Here is a 19,197-nt window from a genome sequence, read left to right as displayed (position 1 = left end):
GTTCAAATCCTGATTCTGCCACTATGGTACTGAGTGGCCCCGTTTGAACCTTATTAGACTCTAGATTGTGGTACCTATTGATCTATAGGAATGGACCATTCCTGGAATAATGAGTGTATTTATATGTGCAACTTCGGGGAATGAGGTGGAGAAACCTCTTTGGTACCCTGAAATTAGAAGAAGAAAGGTAAAGGTTGTCTTGACAAACAGGAGTGGCCGTTGCCTGGGTAACCAGACAGCTTTCGACTCTTTTCGCCGGCCCAGCCGGCCACTTCCGGCACTGAAGGGCTATGTCGTGACATCACTTCCTGAATGGTGGGGAACCCGTGCACTCGGATTAGCTAGCCTTCTCTATTTGGACGGACGTCCCGCCCTCCAGCTGTTCCCCGGTTGAGGCGGGGCGGTAGCTATGGCGGCTGTGACCGATGTGCAGCGGCTACAGGCCCGTGTAGAGGAGCTGGAGCGCTGGGTGTACGGACCGGGTGGGTCGCGCGGCTCGCGGAAGGTGAGCGATTTGGTGTCCAGTGGTCCCTTTCTGAGGCAGAGCAAGGGCGGTCTACTGGCCTGTGCCTCGGGATGGATGCCGTTCCAGTCCCGTCGCCCACAGTCCGGCCTTTGAAATAACAAAGGTCCGAGACCTCCCGGAGCATTTTGGACGCTCGGGGTCCATGCCCATGCAGGGAACTGCGGGGTATTAGGCCCGTCTGAAATGGGCTCAGTATGAACTGTGACTAAGACTCTGCTCCTGCCAGCTGGGGAGACCTGACACGGGAAGCTGAACTAACGAGAGTTTCAATACGAGCTGCAGTCCACGAAGCCCTTTGTATGAAGCCCTGTGTAATTAATTGCTAAGTGAATTGTGCAGAAGGAGGTCCATGGGATGAGAGGAGGCAGAGCAGAGGTGCTTAAGGAAGGCTCCGGGCGCGGGAGGGTGCCGGGGCGGGGGTAAGAGATGAGGTCTGAGAAGACTAGGATTAGGAGGGGAAGGGATTGGATACTGGGTTTTTCAATATGGACTGGCACTTCTTCACACCAGTAACTGAATTTTGACAACTGTGCAGCTCAGTTGTCCTCTTATCCCCTTTTTACTATGGGAAGACCTTTTACTGAAGGTGGAGTGTCAGGGATATCCTGGATTTAAGTGCATCAGAGGTAATGCTATCTGTACACCCTTGTGGAATTAGTGGGTACTAGCAGATTGTGCCCCATTTGAGAACTGACTTCTCAAAACATTCTCTCCCTTTGACATCTATGATGCTAACCCTCTTGGTTTTCCTTCTACAAGAATGGCTGTGCTGCTCAGTTTTATTTGCCTCCCCATATATTTGACCCTTGAATTTTGGGTGAGATCATTCACTTCCATTGACTCTCCATCTGTTCAGCCCTTTAATATTGGGATTTTTCATCTTCTACCCTTAAAGTCTAGGTAGGTTCAGTTAGAGAGGTGGGAACCAGAGAATATACACTGAGTGGCCAGATTATTATATCTCTGAACACATAATAATCTGGCCACTCAGTGTATATCCTATATAATAAAAGGCTAGTATGCAAATTGTCCCCTCGACCAGGAGTTCGACCAGCAGGCAGGCCGGCCAACTGCCCATGTCCCCTCCCCCTGGCCAGGCTGGCTGGACCCCACCCATGCACGAATTCATGTACTGGGCCTCTAATATATATATACTGAGTGGCCAGATTATTATGCGTTCAGAGATCATAATAATCTGGCCACTCAGTGTATAGTATATGCCAGTGTCCCATAAACTGTAAAATAGTTCGTTATCTCCCCAATCAAACTAGAAACTCCCCCAAGGAGTACATGATTATCTCTCTGTTCACACTGAGGATTCCTGGAAGGTAGAGTTACATCTCCTTTAATACAAGAGAAAGTGACCAACCTAGATTTCTGGGGCAAAGAGGTTTGGGAGTCTGAGGGAATGAGGGTTCTTTATATCTTCCAAGCTTTGAACCAGGTGGTGTATCTTGGAAATAATTTTCACTCCCCTTACAGGTGGCTGATGGCCTGGTCAAGGTGCAGGTAGCTTTGGGGAACATTGCCAGTAAGAGAGAGAGAGTGAAGATTCTGTACAAAAAGAGTAAGTTTTCGTCAGGTGCCTGTCTGCCTTCTTCTTTTCCATGCCTGTACTTCCTGAGGACTGGCCCTGGTTCTTCAGCCCATTAGGTCACTGGAGTTGCCCTTTGGGGATAGAATGTGAAGACGTTTCCCTGCTGAAATGGTGAATTGGGGTATGCTTTCTATTTTGTGGTAAAACTTCAAGCCCATGACAGTGCCCCAAGTGATGGGATAAGAGCTCTGTCGGAGAGATCCCTTTGGTGAACTATGGAGAACAGGTATGGGATTTCCACAGGCAAGGTTGAGAGGCAGGAAATTAATTAGGCACCGGAGTCCTAGCCTTGGCTCAGCCGTGCCTTTTTGGTTGTGTCAGAGCTAGTAACCTGCTCAGTAATTAGAAATCAGATAAAGCTCTGGTTGTCTTGGTGGCACTGAGGGGCAAGGGGCCTTCCACCCTTGGTGAACATAGGTCAGTGGGAATACTGAGGGCCCCAGGATCCTCCAAGCTCTAAAGTTTGAGGTCAGCCAGCAGGTGATCAGAGGGGAGAGACAGGGAAGTATGGATAGGGGCCCTGGTAGAGGCCTGCTAACAGACACTATAGGTGTCAGCTCCTCACTGAAGGCTCTCCCCAAGGTGGACCATTCCCCCAATATCCTTTATAAAACAGACCCTCACTCCCCAACCCTAATCCATTTTCCATCTTGCTACTTTTCTAGTTGAAGACCTGATCAAATACCTGGATCCTGAGTACATTGACCGCATTGCCATACCTGATGCCTCTAAGCTGCAGTTCATCTTAGCAGGTATGCATGTGCCTCTGGGGATGTGGATGGTGGGGGAATTTGGGCACAGAGATGGCCTCCCTGCCAGTGCTAATGGGGAAAGCCCAGGAAACTACCGTCTGGAATTCTGGCCATCGTCTGGGCTGAAGCTGAGGTGGTCCCGTGGTTCTTGAGTAGCTCTGGATGTGGTATACTTCTGAACCACCTGGAGGCCGTGGTGCTAGCCACAGTGGGAGTGACTCCAATGTTCTATCAGTGGTTTACCTCCAGGATTTTCCTTTAGAATCTTTCTCACTTCTGCTCACAGAGGAGCTTCTAGGAGAGGGCAGGAGCAGAGAGCATTGCATTTGGGAGAGGAGAATATTGGCGTGAGTTTCTACATCTTTTTTTTCATATGAGAAAGCGCTGGGATTTCAGAGTTCTAGGCAATGTGTGCTCATCAGATAGTCAACCACTCCATGAGGCAGAATTTGCCAACCACCTGTGCTTGTTCATTCATTGAAAAGATGTTTAATAATCATCTACTGCATCAAATTCAGAAAATCTTCTCTTGCACTAACTCTTGAATCCAGCCTCTCCATCCCTCCCTTTGGCTGCTGCCTCAGTGTGCATCCACTCACACATGAGCTGTTACAGTTTCCCAAGTCCTCTTCTTGACCCTAGCCTTCCCTTCTTGCATGTGGTCCAGTGTCATCTTTCCAAAACACATTTCCAACATGCCACTTATCTGCTGAGGAACTTCAGTGTCTCTTTCTCTCTATCCTTGCTAGGATAAAGTCCTAAATCCTTAGCCTGCCACTCAAAGCCTTCTACAGTTTGCTGGATCTCCCCTCCCATCCAACTCTGTTTTTTGTGCTCTCCTTGGACCAGTTCAGCAAGTTAAATTCTTTTTCCTCTACTAATTGACAAGCACGCTTGCCTCCAAATGTTTGACATAACAGTCCTCCCTTCTTCGGTGCCCTTCCCACTCTTTGCAACCATTGCAATCCCCTGCACAGGGCCATGCTGTCCTTATTGGACTCTTCTGTTACTGCCTCAGTTCTCCAGAGCCACTGAGCAGAACCGGCCTGGCAGCGGCCACGTCTCCTCTTTCAGACTTTTCCTTCCCAGGAGCCCTGAGTGTGGGGTCCTAAGTCTGAAGTACTTTGTCTCCTGTGGCCTCAGAGGGGCTCACTGAATTTGTTGAGGCTAGAGGAAGAGGCCTTCAAGTTAAAAATTGGAGAAAGGTTGGATTTGGAGAAACTTAGAGGCTCCTTGGGCTCAAGATGGGTCAGACCAGAGGCATTCAGGGAGGTTGGGGGCAAAATGGGGGAATGTGCACCTTGAGAAGGGGCAGTGGCTCCAAGCTCCAGGACCCAGCCATCTCCCCTGCCAGGATCTCAGCCTCTTGCATTGGTGTAGCAGTGCCTAGGCTTGTCTCACTGCCACTCTCTTGTCTGTTTACACCTCAGAGGAGCAGTTTATCCTCTCCCAGATTGCACTTCTGGAGCAGGTGGAGGCTTTGGTGCCCATGCTGGACAGCGCTCATATCAAAGGTACCCCTCCACTATTCTGCTTGGGGAGGTGGGTGGATGGGCAGGACTTCCCTGTGCCTCAGATTCCCTGGGCTCAGGCTAGGTCTTCTCCTTGTCTTTATCTTTTTTTTTTTTTTCCATTTTTAATCCTTATCCAAGGATTTTTTTTTTTTTAAATTGATTTCAGTAAGGGAGAGGGAAAGAGAGACAAACATTGATTGGTTGCCTCCCATACACACCCCGACCAGGGATCGAACCCACAATCTGGGTATATGCCCTGACCAGGAAGTGAACCCATGACCTCCATGGGATGACGCTCCAACCAACGGAGCCACACCACCAGGGCCCTTATCTTTATCTTTAACCTGGGGGGGTACTTGCCTTCTGCACTGGGATTAAAAATTGCCAAGGCAGAGGGAAGATAGGGGAGGGTGGGGGTAAGGGGGAGAGATCAACCAAAGGACTTGTATGCATGCATATAAGCCTAACCAGTGGTCACGGACAACAGGGGGGTGGGGGCATGCGTGGGGAGGGGTTTGGGATAGGAATGGGGGAATGAGGACAAATATGTGATACCTTAATCAATAAAGAAATTAATAAAAAAAATTGCCAAGGCAGAGAGCTCAGTTTCAGAACCCCGGGCAATTTTGGCCTAAGGATAGCAATGTAAGCCCAGCAGCCCCAACTCTGGGGATTCCTTCTGCCTTTTATCCCACCTGGGTGCTGCAGAGCCCAGATTTTACTGTCAGAGTCTCTCTGCCAGGTATGTGAATGTGTGTGAATTCTTCCTGCCACACTGCTGAGAACAGTCTCTATGCCTGGGTTTTGACAAGCAGACAGTGACTCTAATTGAATCCAGATATCCATCCTGTCTGTCTCTGGAGGTATTTTTCCCAGCTCCCCCTCCCTACCCCTGATCAGCTACCTGCTGAGCATCTAACAGCCTTAAGCTTTGGGCCTTACATGGTGGCCATGTATTGGATTTCAGGTGGCCAGCTTAGGGACCTGGCATTTATCCTCAGCCCACCTACAGGCACCCTGTTCCTAGGTCAGGCAGACCTGGTCCCACTGGCCGAGAGCAAAGGGACAGATCCCATGATAGGTAAAGCTCTTTTTACCTGTCACTGCTTATGATACTGGAGTGGAGGTATGGGGAAATTCTGGGGACCCCAAGGTTTTGTCTTCTAGGGGCCTGTATCTTCCCCTCCTTTTTGGGTCCTAGAATATGACTGGCGTGAGCAGGGAGTCCTACCACCTCCTCTAGCTGCAGCGGTCGATGAAGCCTGGCGTTTGTTTAGTTTCTCCACTCAATACTCTAATCCTGCCGAAGACCTAATAGACTATTGAGCAGTCTTGGGGGAAGGCACAAGCATCACCGGGCAGTGTGCATTGTGTTTTACAGCCGTTCCTGAGCATGCCGCCTGCCTGCAGCGCTTGGCCCAGATCCACATCCAGCAGCAAGTATGGGAGGGGAGAGAACTGAAAGGTGGTGAGGCTCCTAGTCCCCACCCCAGCCGCCTGGGGAAACAGACTCAGGGGAAACAGCCTCAGGCTACCCTGATATCAGCTCCAGGGGAAACTTGGGGGTCTATCCTTTATTTTCCATCAGCCTTAGAGAGGGGAAGGGACTTGCCTAGGGCCACATCCAGGGCTCCTGCCTCCCAAAGTAGAGTTACTCTGAAACACCAAAAGGTTGAGTTGGGAGGTATCCAAGAATCCCTGGGGATGGTGTATCCTTGACTGTGGGTGGAGAAGCTGTGTGTGTGTGTTTCACTATTCCCAGGCTCTGTTGTAAATTCAAAAAGGGTTCAGAAATAGAGGAGGGGATGAGGTGATACATACTAGTGGAAATGTTTCCTTAAATGTGCGGTCCATACCTCCTTCCATCAGCTTTAAAACTGCTATTTGTGTACCCATTTTGGAGCCTCTGAGTACCCCTTTAGAAATTTGCTTCTTTTGGCTCTGGGGTTAAGCATCACCTCTATGGGGGATGAGGGTCCCTGATGAGGCAGGAAGGTTGGGGGAAATGAGGGCTTTGTCCATCTCCTTTCTTTTCCACACCTTAACCCCCACAGGACCAGTGTGTGGAGATCACTGAGGAGTCCAAGGCTCTCCTGGAGGAATACAACAAAACTGTATCCTTTCTGCTCAGCCAGGACCCGAAGAGTTGTCCAAAGCCTTGTACTTTTCTTCCATCTCTAGCTCTGTCTCTCATCCCATCCCAACCAGCTCTATTCCCCTGCTCCCCTACCTTTTTGGCAGATGCAAAATATCTGCACTACCTCACTCAGACTCCTGTTTTCACCTTGACCTGCAACTAGACAATGCTTCTCTCCAAGCAATTCGTGCAGTGGGATGAGCTTCTTTGCCAGCTAGAGGCCGCCAAGCAAGTGAAGCCAGCAGAAGAGTGATGGCTGCTACCCATCCCACGGTGGGCCAGGGCAGCCAGGCTCTGGGGCCCCGTGCCAACCTCCCCTTCTATTAGGGCAGAGGCAGCTCTGTATTTATTGGATTCACAGCCTACTCAGATGGGGCCCTGAGGTCACAGGTCAGGCTACTTTGCATACCCTCCCCTCATCAGTATCCTATTCCAGTGACAATAAACTATAGAGATCACTGGAGGAGTGTGCCGGATTCTTGGTCTAGGATGGGGATGGGATGAGGATGGGGGTGATGGAGGGCAGTGTTGTCAACCTTCCTAGTGTTTGAACCAGGAGCTATACTCATCCAGGTCTAGCTTTCTGGGAGGTGTAGGGCTCTCAGGACGAATGCTCTCATTTGATTGGTGTGAGTGGAACATTCACTTACATATCCATTTATCCCACATTTCCCAATTATCCCTCTTTATGTAAGATTCCATGCCAGGTGGGGAGGATACAGTTAGGGTCCACCTGATCTCTGCTCTGCACAGGCTAGCTGTGAGATAGTCATGGAAAAGGGCAGTCCCATCAGGTGGACACAGAAGAAAAGGATGGAGGAGGCAGCCCTAGACGATATGCAGGGTCTTTGAGAGCCCAAAGAGCAGCAAGTGAAAAGGCAGAAAAAGCCCCTAAGTTTCTTAATTGGTAGCCTTCTTGGTGCTATTAACCGACAAGGGGGGGGGGGGGGGCCCAGAAGAGGTTTGGACCCATAAGGAATGAGAAGGACGCATGAGAAAGCAGAGATTAAAATTGTCACCTCATTCCACCAAGTGTTTGCTGCCCCCTTGTGGCCTCAGGGAGTGCTGTGGCTCCAGGCTCCTTTTCAAAGGCCTGCCCTGTCATCCCACCTGCGCCGTCTCAGGCATCTCAATTCAGCATGTCCGAACCAAGTCTGAAACTGGGAGTCCTCCTAGGCCCTTCCCTCCTCTGTCCAAAAAGTCGCCAGCTTCTCACCGTGCGTACCTCCTAATATCTCCCAACTTAATCTGCATCTCTCCATTCCCACTGCCATTTTTCTGCTTCATTCACTAATTTTAACAAACATTCGGGTGCCTGTGATAAGCCCGGCACCGGACGTGTCTCAGTGGCCACCCCTCCAGGACCCAGGGGCCTGTGAATCACTAGCGATTGCGGCCAGATTTCCCCGCCCCACCCCCCCACCCCCTTCGCTGCAGCCAGAGTGAGCTGTGCACACTAACTATTTTGACTGGCCCCTGAAGAAAACCCCCGTGGCCCGCTAGTGCCCACGGAATGAGGTCAAAGCGCAGAATTCGGCGACCAAGGCTCCGCCCGCGCAGCAGCCACTCTAAACGAAGCCTCGTCCCCTGTCCAAAGTGAAGCCCGCAGCTTCGCCTTTGCTATTGCGGTGTGCTCAGCGAGCAACGCCATGCCTGCCATCGTGCAAGGGCCAAGTCCTTCCCGTCCTTTGGACGCGGGACACCTCCGATGGCCCTCCTCCCGCTCCAGTAGGAGTGCCCCTTCCCCAGGCGGGACACCATAGACGGAGCGTGCTTTGGGTCCCTGGACGTCCCGGCCAAGCTCACTCCTAGACTTCCTGGTCACCCAGTTTTCCCGCGGAGGCTCCGCGGGTCCCGCCCCGCCCCCAGATCCCGCCCCTCCCCGCCCCACCCCCAGATCCCGCCCCGCCCCACCCCTGGCCCCACCCCACCCCCTGATCCCGCCCCTGAGACCAGGCCCCGCCCCACCCGGCGAATCGCGGTCCCATGGCCTCGGCGCGCTCCCGGCCCGCGCGCCATCTTGGCTCTGGATCGAGCTTGAGGCGGGTGCAGTTACGGCGGTGAGAGCCGGAACCTAGTGGTTTGGGGGTCACCTGGAGGTGGGGGGCGGGCAGGAGAGGCCGGCTTTGGGCTGTGCGGCCTGCAGGACACTGGGGCGACCTGTGGCGATAGAGGCGGCCGAGGCTAGTTACCCAAGCAACCGTCCGCGCCCAGCCACTCTTCCCACCTCATTCCATTTGGTTAGGGGGAATGACTGGGAATCTCGGGGTGAGGGGTGCTCGACCCTGTCCTGGGGATTTCGGTGCGACGGAGGCCTTAGTTCTGCCTTTGAGGGGTTTTTAAAAAATAATTTGTTGAAAGTATTACATATGTCTCCTTTTTCTCCCCATTGACTCCTTCTAGCCCGCCCCGCCTCAGGCCTTCCCCACGCTATTGTCTGTGTCTGTGAGTTATGCATATATACACACAAGTTCTTTGGTTGATCTCTTCCCACCCACCCTTGAGGGGCATTTTGACCAGGGCTCTTGTCTCTGCCTCGGAGCTTGAGGGGATTTGGACCTTTCTTAAAGAGCCCAGTGTTCTGGGAATTTGGTTCAGTCTCGGGCAGAGGGAGGGTTATGGCCCTGTCCAGGGTAATGGGTGTATGAGGTACAGCCCTTCCCAAGGTGAGGCAGGTGTGGCCCCTGTTGTCTTGTTCCTGGAGATCTGGGATGAGGAACAGGGCTGTGTCTGGGAGGGCCAGGGGCACATTGCTGAGCATTCATCTGATTCTTCCTTGCAGTGGGCAGTGAGATTCAAGGCAACAGCCAGCAGGATGGAGCACTACCGGAAAGCTGGCTCTGTGGAACTCCCAGCGCCTTCCCCAATGCCCCAGCTACCTCCTGATACCCTGGAGATGCGGGTCCGAGATGGCAGCAAAATCCGCAACTTGCTGGGGCTGGTGCTGGGTCGTTTGGAGGGCGGCAGCACAAGACATGTGGTGTTCTCAGGTTCTGGCCGGGCTGCAGGGAAGGTTGTCAGCTGTGCTGAGATTGTCAAGCGGCGGGTACCAGGCCTGCACCAACTTACCAAGCTGCGTTTCCTGCAGACTGAGGACAGCTGGGTACCAACCTCACCGGACACAGGCCTAGATCCCCTCACAGTGCGCCGACATGTGCCTGCAGTGTGGGTACTGCTCAGCCGGGACCCCCTGGACCCCAATGAATGTGGCTACCAGCCCCCAGGGGCACCCCCTGGCCTGGGCCCCACACCTAGCTCCAGCTGTGGTCCCCGACCCCGAAGAAGGGCTCGAGACATGCGGTCCTGAAGACCAGCTGAGCAAGCTATTCTCCAAGCCTGAATGTCCAGGATGGCTGTGCCTTCTCTGAGAAGCCTCTATAACTGCTCAGCATCCCCAACAAGACTTGAATCCACAGAAGTGGGCCTCACTGTTCTGATTCCCCTTCCCTCTGGCATATGGAAGGGGGCTGCTACAAAGAGTGGCAGGTGTGGGGTCTCAGCTGGGTTCTGGATTGCTTGAGAAGGGCTTACTCTGCCTTCCATCGACAGTGCCTCTGATCTACCTTCAGACAGAGGTCCAGGAGTGGGTTAGGAAATAAAAGTTCTGCCGTTTGTCTGTCTGATGAGCCTCCCTCTGCTTGGTCTGCTATGTGGAAATGGGATTAAGGGGGTGGGGATCTCTGCCCTTGTCCCCCAGGAGCTCACAGGTGGGAGATAGGAAGAGTAGGCTCAGGCTATTGCTGGGAGGATCTAGAGTCATTAACAAGCCTCAAACAGTAACCTGACTATAGATCTCTGGGTGGGTCTACCATGCTTTGGGCTGGTTTAAGGACTCTGCCAGGGCAGACATTTTTCTCCATCTGTGGCATATATAATAGTGGTTATGATTATGGTCTCAGGCACCAGACTGTCTAGATTTGAATCCTGATTCTGCATCTAGATTATTAGTAAGTTACTGCTTTGTGCCTTAGTGTTCTCATCCATAAAACAGGATATAGTGCTTACCTCATAGGGTTTTTATGAGGATTGAATGTAGAAATACACACATGTAACTCTTAGATACTACCTGGGCATGTAGTGTTATGTAAATATTAATTGCTTAATTATTAATGACTCAGCTCACAAACGTGCTTTTTCTTATTTTAAAAACATATCTTCATCTCATATCTCCCTTCCAGGTTTCATCTTTGCTTTTTTACCCTGGCTGCTCCTTTTCTGTCTCACATTGGCTTTAGACTCTTAGATTCACCGTGGTCAGGTCAGGGGCATGAGGGAAGAGGTAAAGATTGCAATGGTATCCAGGGGGCTGCAGGGACCAGAGCAGGATTGTGGGCAGTGGTGGACTTTGTGAAGAGTTGAGCCAATAGGGTCTCCCACTGATTTTTTTAAAAAAATTACATTTGATGTTCAAAATATTAGTTTCAAGTATAAGCTTAGTGGTTAGACATGACTTAGGAAGTGATCCCACTGGATTTTGAGGTCTGATAAATCTTCCCGCTGGATTTTGAGGTCTCCAATGTGTCAAGTGGCCTGAGTGTTCAGTCACCAGGAAAGCACAAAGTTAGGGTTCTTCTGGGCTCATGTAGCAGGGTGGGCTCAGCAATTTGAGTATTGAAGTGATTTTTGGCTGAGTGCGGGCGGGAGGGGTTGAGATGTTGGTAAAGACAGAGTTGGGGGGACTTGAGGCCTCAATAGGGCTTAGAGCAGGGATGAGGAGACCACAGGACCAGCAGGTTGTGGTCAAAACTTTGAAGACTGCATCACCCTTTGCTTTCCGAGGTATGTTCCCAGAGTGATGTGGAAGACGCTGAGGGAGAGGCAAGTGATGGAGATTCAGGGGTTATTAGGAGAGATTGGGGGAAACTCAGCAGCTGCCTGGCCAGGCCTCACAAATGTAGAGGATCATGAAGCACCCAGTATAGCCCTAGGGATTGTGGTGGTGACTCAGGTGTCTTGCTACCAACAACTGCCTGACTTCTCCCTATTCTCTTTGTGGCTAATTTAGTTTTTTTGCTTCCTCCAAGTTTCTGCATATTGTCTTTTCTCTGAGCATCTCCACTGGTGTGTCTTCTACCATCAACAGCTCTTTGAGTGTCATTGGTCCCCAGAACTTTGGAACCAGGCTACTTGCAGACTGTTGATCTTTGGCTCAGCATCCCATCCTGATCCACCTTACTGTGGCCAGAGTGGAATGATCATGTGGAATAAGCATGGTGACCTGTGCTGAAGGAATGATTCAGTAAGGTGGCATCACAAGCTCTGGGTGTTCTAGGAGGGGCTCCCAATTAGGTAGCTCATCATCAGAGGACCACCTGGGATCTCCAGGGTGATGGTAGGGGTAGTGTGGAGAGAAACTGAGCTGGGGTCAAGATCTCTTGGGAAGAACAGTGTCTGCAACTCAGAGAATCAGGAAATAGGCCACAGGCTGAGGAAGGGATGGCTAGTGATTCTGGGGCTTTTTGCTCTCCTTGGCCTTTATAGCGCCCAACTGGGGCCTAGAAAAGGAAATGTGGGGAGGGAGCAGAGAGAAGTGAGGCCTTTAGAGGTTGGAAAGAGTTTAGGAAGGAGCGTGAGTTGTGTATAAGTGCTGATTCAGGTATTTGGGTTTTTGTGTTTTGTTTTTTACTTTCTACTCTATAGTTAAGCCACTGCAGTATGGCATTTGCCTCCATTTTTTTTTTTTTTTTAAGAAAAGGTTATGCATACCAGCTGGCATGGTTCAGTGGTTGAGCGTCAACCTAAGAATCAGGAGGTCACAGACACGTGCCCGGGTTGCAGCCTCAATCCCCAGTGTGGGGTGTGAATGGGGGCAGCCGATCAATGATTCTCACTCATCATTGATTTTTTTCTCTCTCTCCCTCTCCCTTCCTCTCTGAATCAATAAAAATATATTTTTAAAAAGGAAAAGGTTATGCCACTTCTAAACAGCTCTATTAAGAAATTGGATTGTGAATTGGTGGAGAGGTGATAAATAGCTGGAGAGGAACGTAGACTACAGAGAGAATTTTATTTTTAATGAGTTGGCAGGGATTGAACATGTTTGCAGGCTGATGGACAAAGCTTCTGATTTTCCTTATTCTTATCCTGCCCTCCCCTATTTTTTTTTTTTGTCTTTTAAATATAATTTACTTCTTTAGTGTTTTTGTTTATCTGTCTCCTCCTGATGAGAATGTTAGCTCCAAATGGGCAGGAATTTTTGCTTTGTTGAATGACATAACCTAAGGATCTTTTTAATTTTTTTTGTTAATCCTCATTGGAGGACATTTTTTTCCATAGATTTTCAGAGAGAATGGAAGGGAAGGAGGCTGGGAAGAGAGACACAGAGAGAAACATCTATGTGAGAGAGACACATCCATTGGTTACCTCCTGTACACGCCCCGACCAGGTCAGGGGATTGAGCCTGCAACCGAGGTACATGCCTTTGACTGGAATTGAACCGGGACCCTTCAGTCCACAGGCTGATGCTCTATCCACTGAGTCAAATAGGCTAGGGCTAACCTAAGGATCTTGAACATAGTAGGTGCTTGATAAATATTTAATGAGTGAATGAATGAATATTGAGCCTCCAAGTATGTCACCTCATTCAGATCTTATCCCATGCCCAGATTAGATTCACTGGATCCAAGTTAATTTACTGGGTAGCCTTAAAGGGTCCCCTTGATTGGTCACTGCCATGGCTCAGCTCATCTTTGGTTTGATTCCCTTGGACCCTAGGCTCTGGTCACATTAATGCCTCACTCTTCCCATGTGACATGAGATTTTTCTGCCTCTTTGCTCTTCTCATTCTGTCTGTTTGGAACTCATCAAGAATGTTCAAAGGATACCAGTGGTAGGCCTACCTCGGGGCCTACCTCCCCATTCCCCTCTGTTTGTCTAGATCACCAGCCTGGAGTTCATGGATCAGGCCTAGTTCTACTAGTATAGGATATCTCCAGCTCCCACTTGGGTATTTGCACTGGGGTAATGTCTGGCTGTGCTTCTGAGTCTGACCACGAGGTGGTAGCATTCTCAAAGGGATAGCCCATCCCTTCCCTTTGCTGTCTGCAGAGGTCCCCACAAACGTCAAGAGAGAGGATAGTCTAGGCTTGAAATTTGGCCCTCAGTGGGCGCAGTGACCTTTTAGTTATTCAACTAATAGTTAATGATCACCCATAATGGGACAAATATCACTGGGTTTGGAACCTCCAGTCCCATGAAGACTATAACCACATGGTACAGATAATTTCACTATTGGTGTGATGAGTTCAGAGATTAGGGAAGTTCATTAGACTTCAAGGATTCAGAGCCCCTTGTCCAGTCTTTAGGGACAGGCAAAGAAGAAGTGGAAGAGATGCTTGTATAGAATCGGGAGGGAGAGAGAAGTGGAAAGGGCATTCTGGGTAAGGTGCAGGCATGAACTAGGACATAGAGGTGAGAGGAGCATAGAAGTGATCACTGGAGTTTGAAGTTCAAGGCAGGAGCTTGAGGAATGAGGCTCAGACGTGAGTGGGGACCAGACTGGAAGGGCCTAAGTGCCCGGCTAAGGAGCTTGGACTTTTTCTTTAGGGTAATGGAAAGTCACTGAAGGCTTTAAGAAGGAAGTGATGTCATATATAAGATTAGTATTAGATAGCTCTGGCTGCTATAGTGTGGAAGGTAGATTGAGGGCACATGGCAGGAAGAGCAGTGAGGAGGCTGTCATAGGGATCCAGGGGGAGATGGTGAAACCAAAATATGGCTGTATCAGGCCCCAGAGAAGCCCAGCCCCACCCACAAGAATTTTCAAGACCTGGCACTTTGAAAGGATTCTTGGCCCAGTACCCTCTCCCCCCCATTTGAGTCCTTCTGTTCCTGAGGCTCCTTTTGGCTCTATTCTAGCTATGATTATTCTGGCTAGAACCTGGGGCTGTCAGTTTCCATATGGAGGCCACAGTGTCCTAGGTTCCTCTCTGTACATCTGTCAGCCTCGAGCTCAGCCTACACCCCAGTGATCCTTTCATGCACTCCCTTCTTTGACAGAAGCACCCAGATAGATGTGTGACTTAGGAGCCTCCTCCAGGGAGCCAGGGTGAGCATTGGTCACTCCCTGCACCAGAGTTCATGTGTACACACGTGAGTACATGTGAGTGAGTGCATGCATGCACGTGTACCATTGGCAATACTCATGCTGAGGGAAGGACATCCCAGGCAGGCAGAGGGGCATCACCTGAGGAAAGGTGTGGAGGTAGGGGAGTGCAAGGCATTGCTTGGGGAGTAAGGGGAATGTTGTTAGCAGGGTCTGGCAGGAACAGGTCAGAGCCTGTTGGGGGTGGGGGGGCCTGGAGCCATGGCCACGTACTACATGCAGGGAGCACCAGAGCCAGGTTTTGAGCAGGGACTGGGAGAGTCACCTTCACTCACAGTCTCATGAATATGCACAGAACCTGTTGAATTATGCAGAAAGAAAGGATGTAAATGTATATGCAAATTTGGTGCTGCCCTCCCTGTTGCTATGGAAACCAAAGAAAAGCAAGGGGGGCCCAAACCCTGGGGAAACCAAGCTGGAGAGACGGGAGAAAAGGAGACTCTCCTCTGTCCTTCGCTCTTCCCATTCCTGCTGTTTGATCTCTTTCTTTGCCTCACTCTGTCTTGGTCTCCCTTTGCCTTGCTCTCTCCATTTCTCTGCCTTTCTTGATCTTTCTGTCTTTATTTTTGTCTCTGTCTCTCTGTCTTCGTTATCTCTATCTCTCCTGTGTTTTTATGTGTGTGTGGTTTTTTTTTTTGGGGGGGAGGTGTTTGTTTGTTTCTCAATCTCTGTATATCATTGACTCCATGTCACTGTTGTTCTGTGACTCTGATACACTGTGTTTCTCCCTGAATTCATGAGTCTCCCTGTCTCTGTGTCTAATCCCATGGGTCTCCCTCCTGCATCTCCCAGTCTCTGTGTCTCTGACTCACATCTTTCTTTCTCTGTATCTCTATTTTGGTGCCTGACTGTCTCTGATTGTGTCTATTTCTTGGTCTCTCTCCCAGGTTCTCTTGCCTCTCTTTTGCTCTGACCTGTCTCTTTGAACCTCTTATCCCAATGCTTGTCTCTAACTGATGGGAAGACCAGTTAGCTGCATATCTGTCCTTGCCTGATTGGATGCTCCTCTCCTGGCACAGCTGCCCACATGCTCAAGGATTCCTAGGTACTCTCCCCACATAAAATCCTGTCTGGCCCGTCACAGTGCTGTCACAGGAACTCTGTGACGGGCCCAGGCTGGCTGCCAGGACACCAGGGCTCCTGTCCCAGCCTGTGCCTGCTGAGTGACCCTGCCTAGTGTTTCTCCCTCTCTGGATCTGTAGTCTCAGCTCTCTCTCTCCTTGAAGTTGGTGAGCACCTTGAGGCAATGATGTGTAGGGAATGGGAACTGAGAGGTCTTAGTGGTTCACACATCTGGCCCTTTGCCCAAGGGCTGACGTGAGGGGTCTGGCTGGGGCCCAGGTATGGGGGTGTCTGAGGCTAGTTGAGACCAATCCTGGCCCCCAGAGAAGACTCTTTGCTAAGCCACAAAGTCAAGCAGGAGTCTTCCCACAGTCTATCCATGCTCCTGCCTGCTATAATCTCAGCCATCCAATTCCCTATTTGAGGCCTTTTGTGTGCCCTGCCTTCATTTGCTTTATAGTTCTAGAGCACCTATTTTGTTTTTATTTTATTTTTTCCATTGCGAGGATATTTTTCCGTTGATTTTTAGGGAGAGCAGAAGAGAGAGGGAAAGATAGAAAGAAACACTGATGTGAGAGAAACACATTGATTGGTTGCTTCCTGCACTCCCCTGACCATGGACCATGGACCATGGCCCAGGCCGGGGAGGAGCCTGCAACCAATGTATGTGCCCTTTGGTTCACAGGGCGATGCTCTCTCCACTAAGCCAAACCAGCTAGAGCACAGAGCACCTGTCCTACACCATTCTCTGCCTTCACAGGTCCACAGTGATATAGAAATTACATCTGGACTTTCCATGTCCCCCCTCCTCCACAAGAAGAGGCTCTTTGGTCCAGGCGAAGAACACAAGATTCTTCAACCCCATAGTTTCCTATCCCTGGTAGCCTCAGTTTGAAGATATAAAGCATATGCAGCTGCCAAAGTCATGGATCAAAGTTAATAGAGAAAGAGATAGAGACAGAGATAGATAGAGACGAGAAGCTGGATCTATGGAGGCAGCATGCCTCATACAGGGTTTGGGATGGGGTCTGGGAAGCTCAGAGCAGGACTTGGGGTGAGGATGGGCCAGACTATTTTGAGGGCAGGTAAGCCACCTTATGTAGAGGTGGAGGGCTTCTCCTTTTGGTTCTGGACTCTGGGCAGGTTGCCTTACCTCCAGGCAGGCATTAAACATGGGGGGTCTGGCTTGGTCCCAAGTGTGGGGGCGGTCAGTGCAGTCAGGGCAAGTCCCCCTTCCTCCAAGGGGCTGCCAGGCTGAGCCCCCAGCTTTCCTCCCCTCCAGAAAGAACACAGATGCAATCACTCTTCCCATCGACTGTGATTCACCCATGTTCAGGCCCAGGCGTGATCTTGCTTCCAGGAATTCCACGTTTGAATTAAAAACCTCCCAGACATCCCATTCCACCCCATCTGGGCCAGCTGTGCCAACGTGAGTTGGAGCAGGGTCAAACAGGGCTTTCTGGGGCGGGGGGTGGTGGTGGGCTTCAGACAGAGCCAGATGCAGGGAGAGAAAAAAGATCAGGAGAAAGGTGGAGAGACAAAGACTGAGAGGCAGAGGATAATGTAGATCGAGAAGACGGGGAGAAAGACAGACAGAGAGAAGGAGAAACATAGAGATATCAGTGGGGAGAAAGCCAAAGCCGGCAGATGAAGGAGACTCTAGTACCCACCAGGCTGGTGCTAAACACTTGACTGGATTATCTCATTTAATTGAATCTTCACAAGAGTCTTGGGAAATATGCACTGTTATGATGCCATTTTACTCCTGAGTCAACAGAGACATTACATCACTTGCCTGAGGCCACAAAGCCCCGTAAGTGGTGGAGTTAGGTAGTTGAACCCTTTGCTCCACTGAAGAGCCAAGGCGAGAGACAGATACAGAGATAGAGGTGGGGACCAATTCTCATACCATCACTCCTGGGGACTCTGGAATCCAGGAATCATCTGGCAGGGGGAGGGCTTTCCCATCAGGCCCACAGACATGAGGCTTCCTGTTCTTTCTGTCAGAGAGACACCGAGGGAGAGAGAGACAGAGAAAGACATCAGAGCCGAAAGAGAGAAAGAGAGAGAGAGAGAGAGAGAGAGAGAGAGAGAGAGAGAGAGAGAGAGCGCTCCAGGCCTCAGAATTCCTTCCTCCTTCCTGTCCCCCTGGTGTGCAGCTTGTCCTGCTTGTGCTTCAGATCTGGCCCAGCCAGCACCTTGTTCTGGTGGTGCCCAGGCTTTGAGACTCACTCTTTCTTCCCCACACGTTTACTGAGCACCTGCAGGTTGAGAGGTACTCCTGCCCCACATCTCCTTCCTGTCTCTTCTCTTTCTCTATTGAAAAATCCTTTCCATTGTCTAACTTCAATCCCCTGGGATACGTTCTGCAATAAAAGATTAAGATTAGAATTTGGGGACAACTTGATATGGGGGGTAGGGATTAGTCCATCATACACTGAGGTTGTCTGAGCACAGAGAAGCGGTCCCAAAGGCTGGCTTTGGGTGCCTTCTGGTTTGGAGGCTCCTTCTAGTTAGTTTGGGGAGAAGGGTCATTGGCCCAGCTGGTGGGGGCCCGGAGAGCTGAGCTGTCAGCAGCCGGGAGGATGGGGGAGAGAAGAAAACCAGGAGCTATCCTGGGGGAGCTGGGGAGTCCACGTTATGGTTTCTAATGTCTTAGTTCTGGTTTCAATTACCGCCGGGGCCCCCAGGATTCCCTGACCACTGTAGCCTCCCAAGCTAGAGGAAGGCTCAGGACCCTCCTGGGAAGGCCGGAAACCAAGGCTCAGGGATGGAAGACTGGGGGCAGGGCAGCTTTTTTCCACCCTCTTCTTACCTCTTGGTCTGAGAGAGGACCCCAGACCAAGAAGGGCTCTGGGGACAGCAGGAAGGCTGGGGAAGGAGGGGCCTGCACTGTGCTCGTGGGCCCCTGGTGGAGGGTATACATCAGCCAGCTCCATCGCACCATCTCGGTCCCACTGGCCCCATCTCACTCCTAGCTGCTAAAGCCCAGGAACCATTTTGGCCTCACCTGGCTTCTTTTTGGTCCTGTGACAACCCTGACTCCTGGCTCTCCTTGAACCTCTCTGTCTTCTTTTTTTTAAATCCTCAACCAAGGATATCTTTTCATTGATTTTTAGAGTGATTGGAAAGGAGAGTGAAAGACAGAAACATCGATGTGAGAGAGACACATCAATTGGTTGCCTCCCACACGCACCCCAACCAGGGCCGGGGATCAAGCCTGCAACTGAGGTATGCGCCCTTGACCGGAACTGAACCCTTCAGTCCATGGGCCGACGCTCTATCCACTGAGCCAAACTGGCTAGGATGAACCCCTCTGTCTTTTAATCACAGTTCCCAGGATTTCAGCTACAACCTTTTCCTCCCCTCCCTTTCATCACACCTTCTCCCCGCATGGTGCCCAGTGTAAGACTTTGATGAATGCCCATGCAACCAGCACTAGTACAGAGGGTACTGAGGGCACTGGGAGCTGTTGGACAGGGACAACACACCTTCAGCCATCCAG

At 50.7% G+C, this 19,197-nt stretch overlaps 2 protein-coding genes across 4 annotated transcripts; both read left to right on the top strand.

Annotated features, from left to right (window-relative positions):
- Nucleotides 1–279: 279 nt before the first annotated feature.
- On the top strand, nt 280–6,987 carry DCTN3 (dynactin subunit 3). Its single transcript, XM_080669305.1, has 7 exons — nt 280–505; nt 2,009–2,093; nt 2,789–2,875; nt 4,306–4,389; nt 5,771–5,829; nt 6,444–6,503; nt 6,690–6,987. Exons 1-7 carry the CDS (start codon nt 410–412, stop codon nt 6,777–6,779), a joined length of 561 nt encoding a protein of 186 aa, XP_080525431.1. The 5' UTR covers nt 280–409; the 3' UTR covers nt 6,780–6,987.
- A 542-nt stretch (nt 6,988–7,529) lies between these two features.
- On the top strand, nt 7,530–10,146 carry RPP25L (ribonuclease P/MRP subunit p25 like). Of its 3 annotated transcripts, none has more exons than XM_080669302.1 (3): nt 7,530–7,743; nt 8,930–8,971; nt 9,309–10,146. In XM_080669302.1, the coding sequence occupies exons 1-3, from the start codon at nt 7,666–7,668 to the stop codon at nt 9,831–9,833; spliced, it is 645 nt and encodes a 214-aa protein (XP_080525428.1). In that variant the 5' UTR covers nt 7,530–7,665; the 3' UTR covers nt 9,834–10,146. The 3 variants fall into 3 exon arrangements, with proteins under 3 accessions (XP_080525428.1, XP_080525430.1, XP_080525429.1); XM_080669304.1 differs by lacking the exon at nt 7,530–7,743 and adding an exon at nt 8,499–8,586; XM_080669303.1 differs by lacking the exons at nt 7,530–7,743; nt 8,930–8,971 and adding an exon at nt 8,499–8,586.
- The last annotated feature ends 9,051 nt before the right edge of the window (nt 10,147–19,197 follow it).

Source organism: Plecotus auritus, assembly GCF_963455305.1.
Source record: "Plecotus auritus genome assembly, chromosome: 5".
Classification (NCBI taxonomy): Eukaryota; Metazoa; Chordata; class Mammalia; order Chiroptera; family Vespertilionidae; genus Plecotus; species Plecotus auritus.
Note: the sequence above shows the minus strand (reverse complement) of the source record. Positions and strands in the feature narration are given on the sequence as shown.

Coding starts and splice junctions, on each gene's coding strand:
- DCTN3 (XM_080669305.1), top strand. CDS start 410: ATGGCGGCTGTGACCGATGTGCAGCGGCTACAGGCCCGTGTAGAGGAG. Junction 2,094..2,788: donor GAAGATTCTGTACAAAAAGA/GTAAGTTTTCGT, acceptor CTACTTTTCTAG/TTGAAGACCTGATCAAATAC. Junction 6,504..6,689: donor TGGAGGAATACAACAAAACT/GTATCCTTTCTG, acceptor ACCTGCAACTAG/ACAATGCTTCTCTCCAAGCA.
- RPP25L (XM_080669302.1), top strand. CDS start 7,666: ATGTCCGAACCAAGTCTGAAACTGGGAGTCCTCCTAGGCCCTTCCCTC. Junction 7,744..8,929: donor AAAGTCGCCAGCTTCTCACC/GTGCGTACCTCC, acceptor GACTCCTTCTAG/CCCGCCCCGCCTCAGGCCTT. Junction 8,972..9,308: donor CCACGCTATTGTCTGTGTCT/GTGAGTTATGCA, acceptor TCTTCCTTGCAG/TGGGCAGTGAGATTCAAGGC.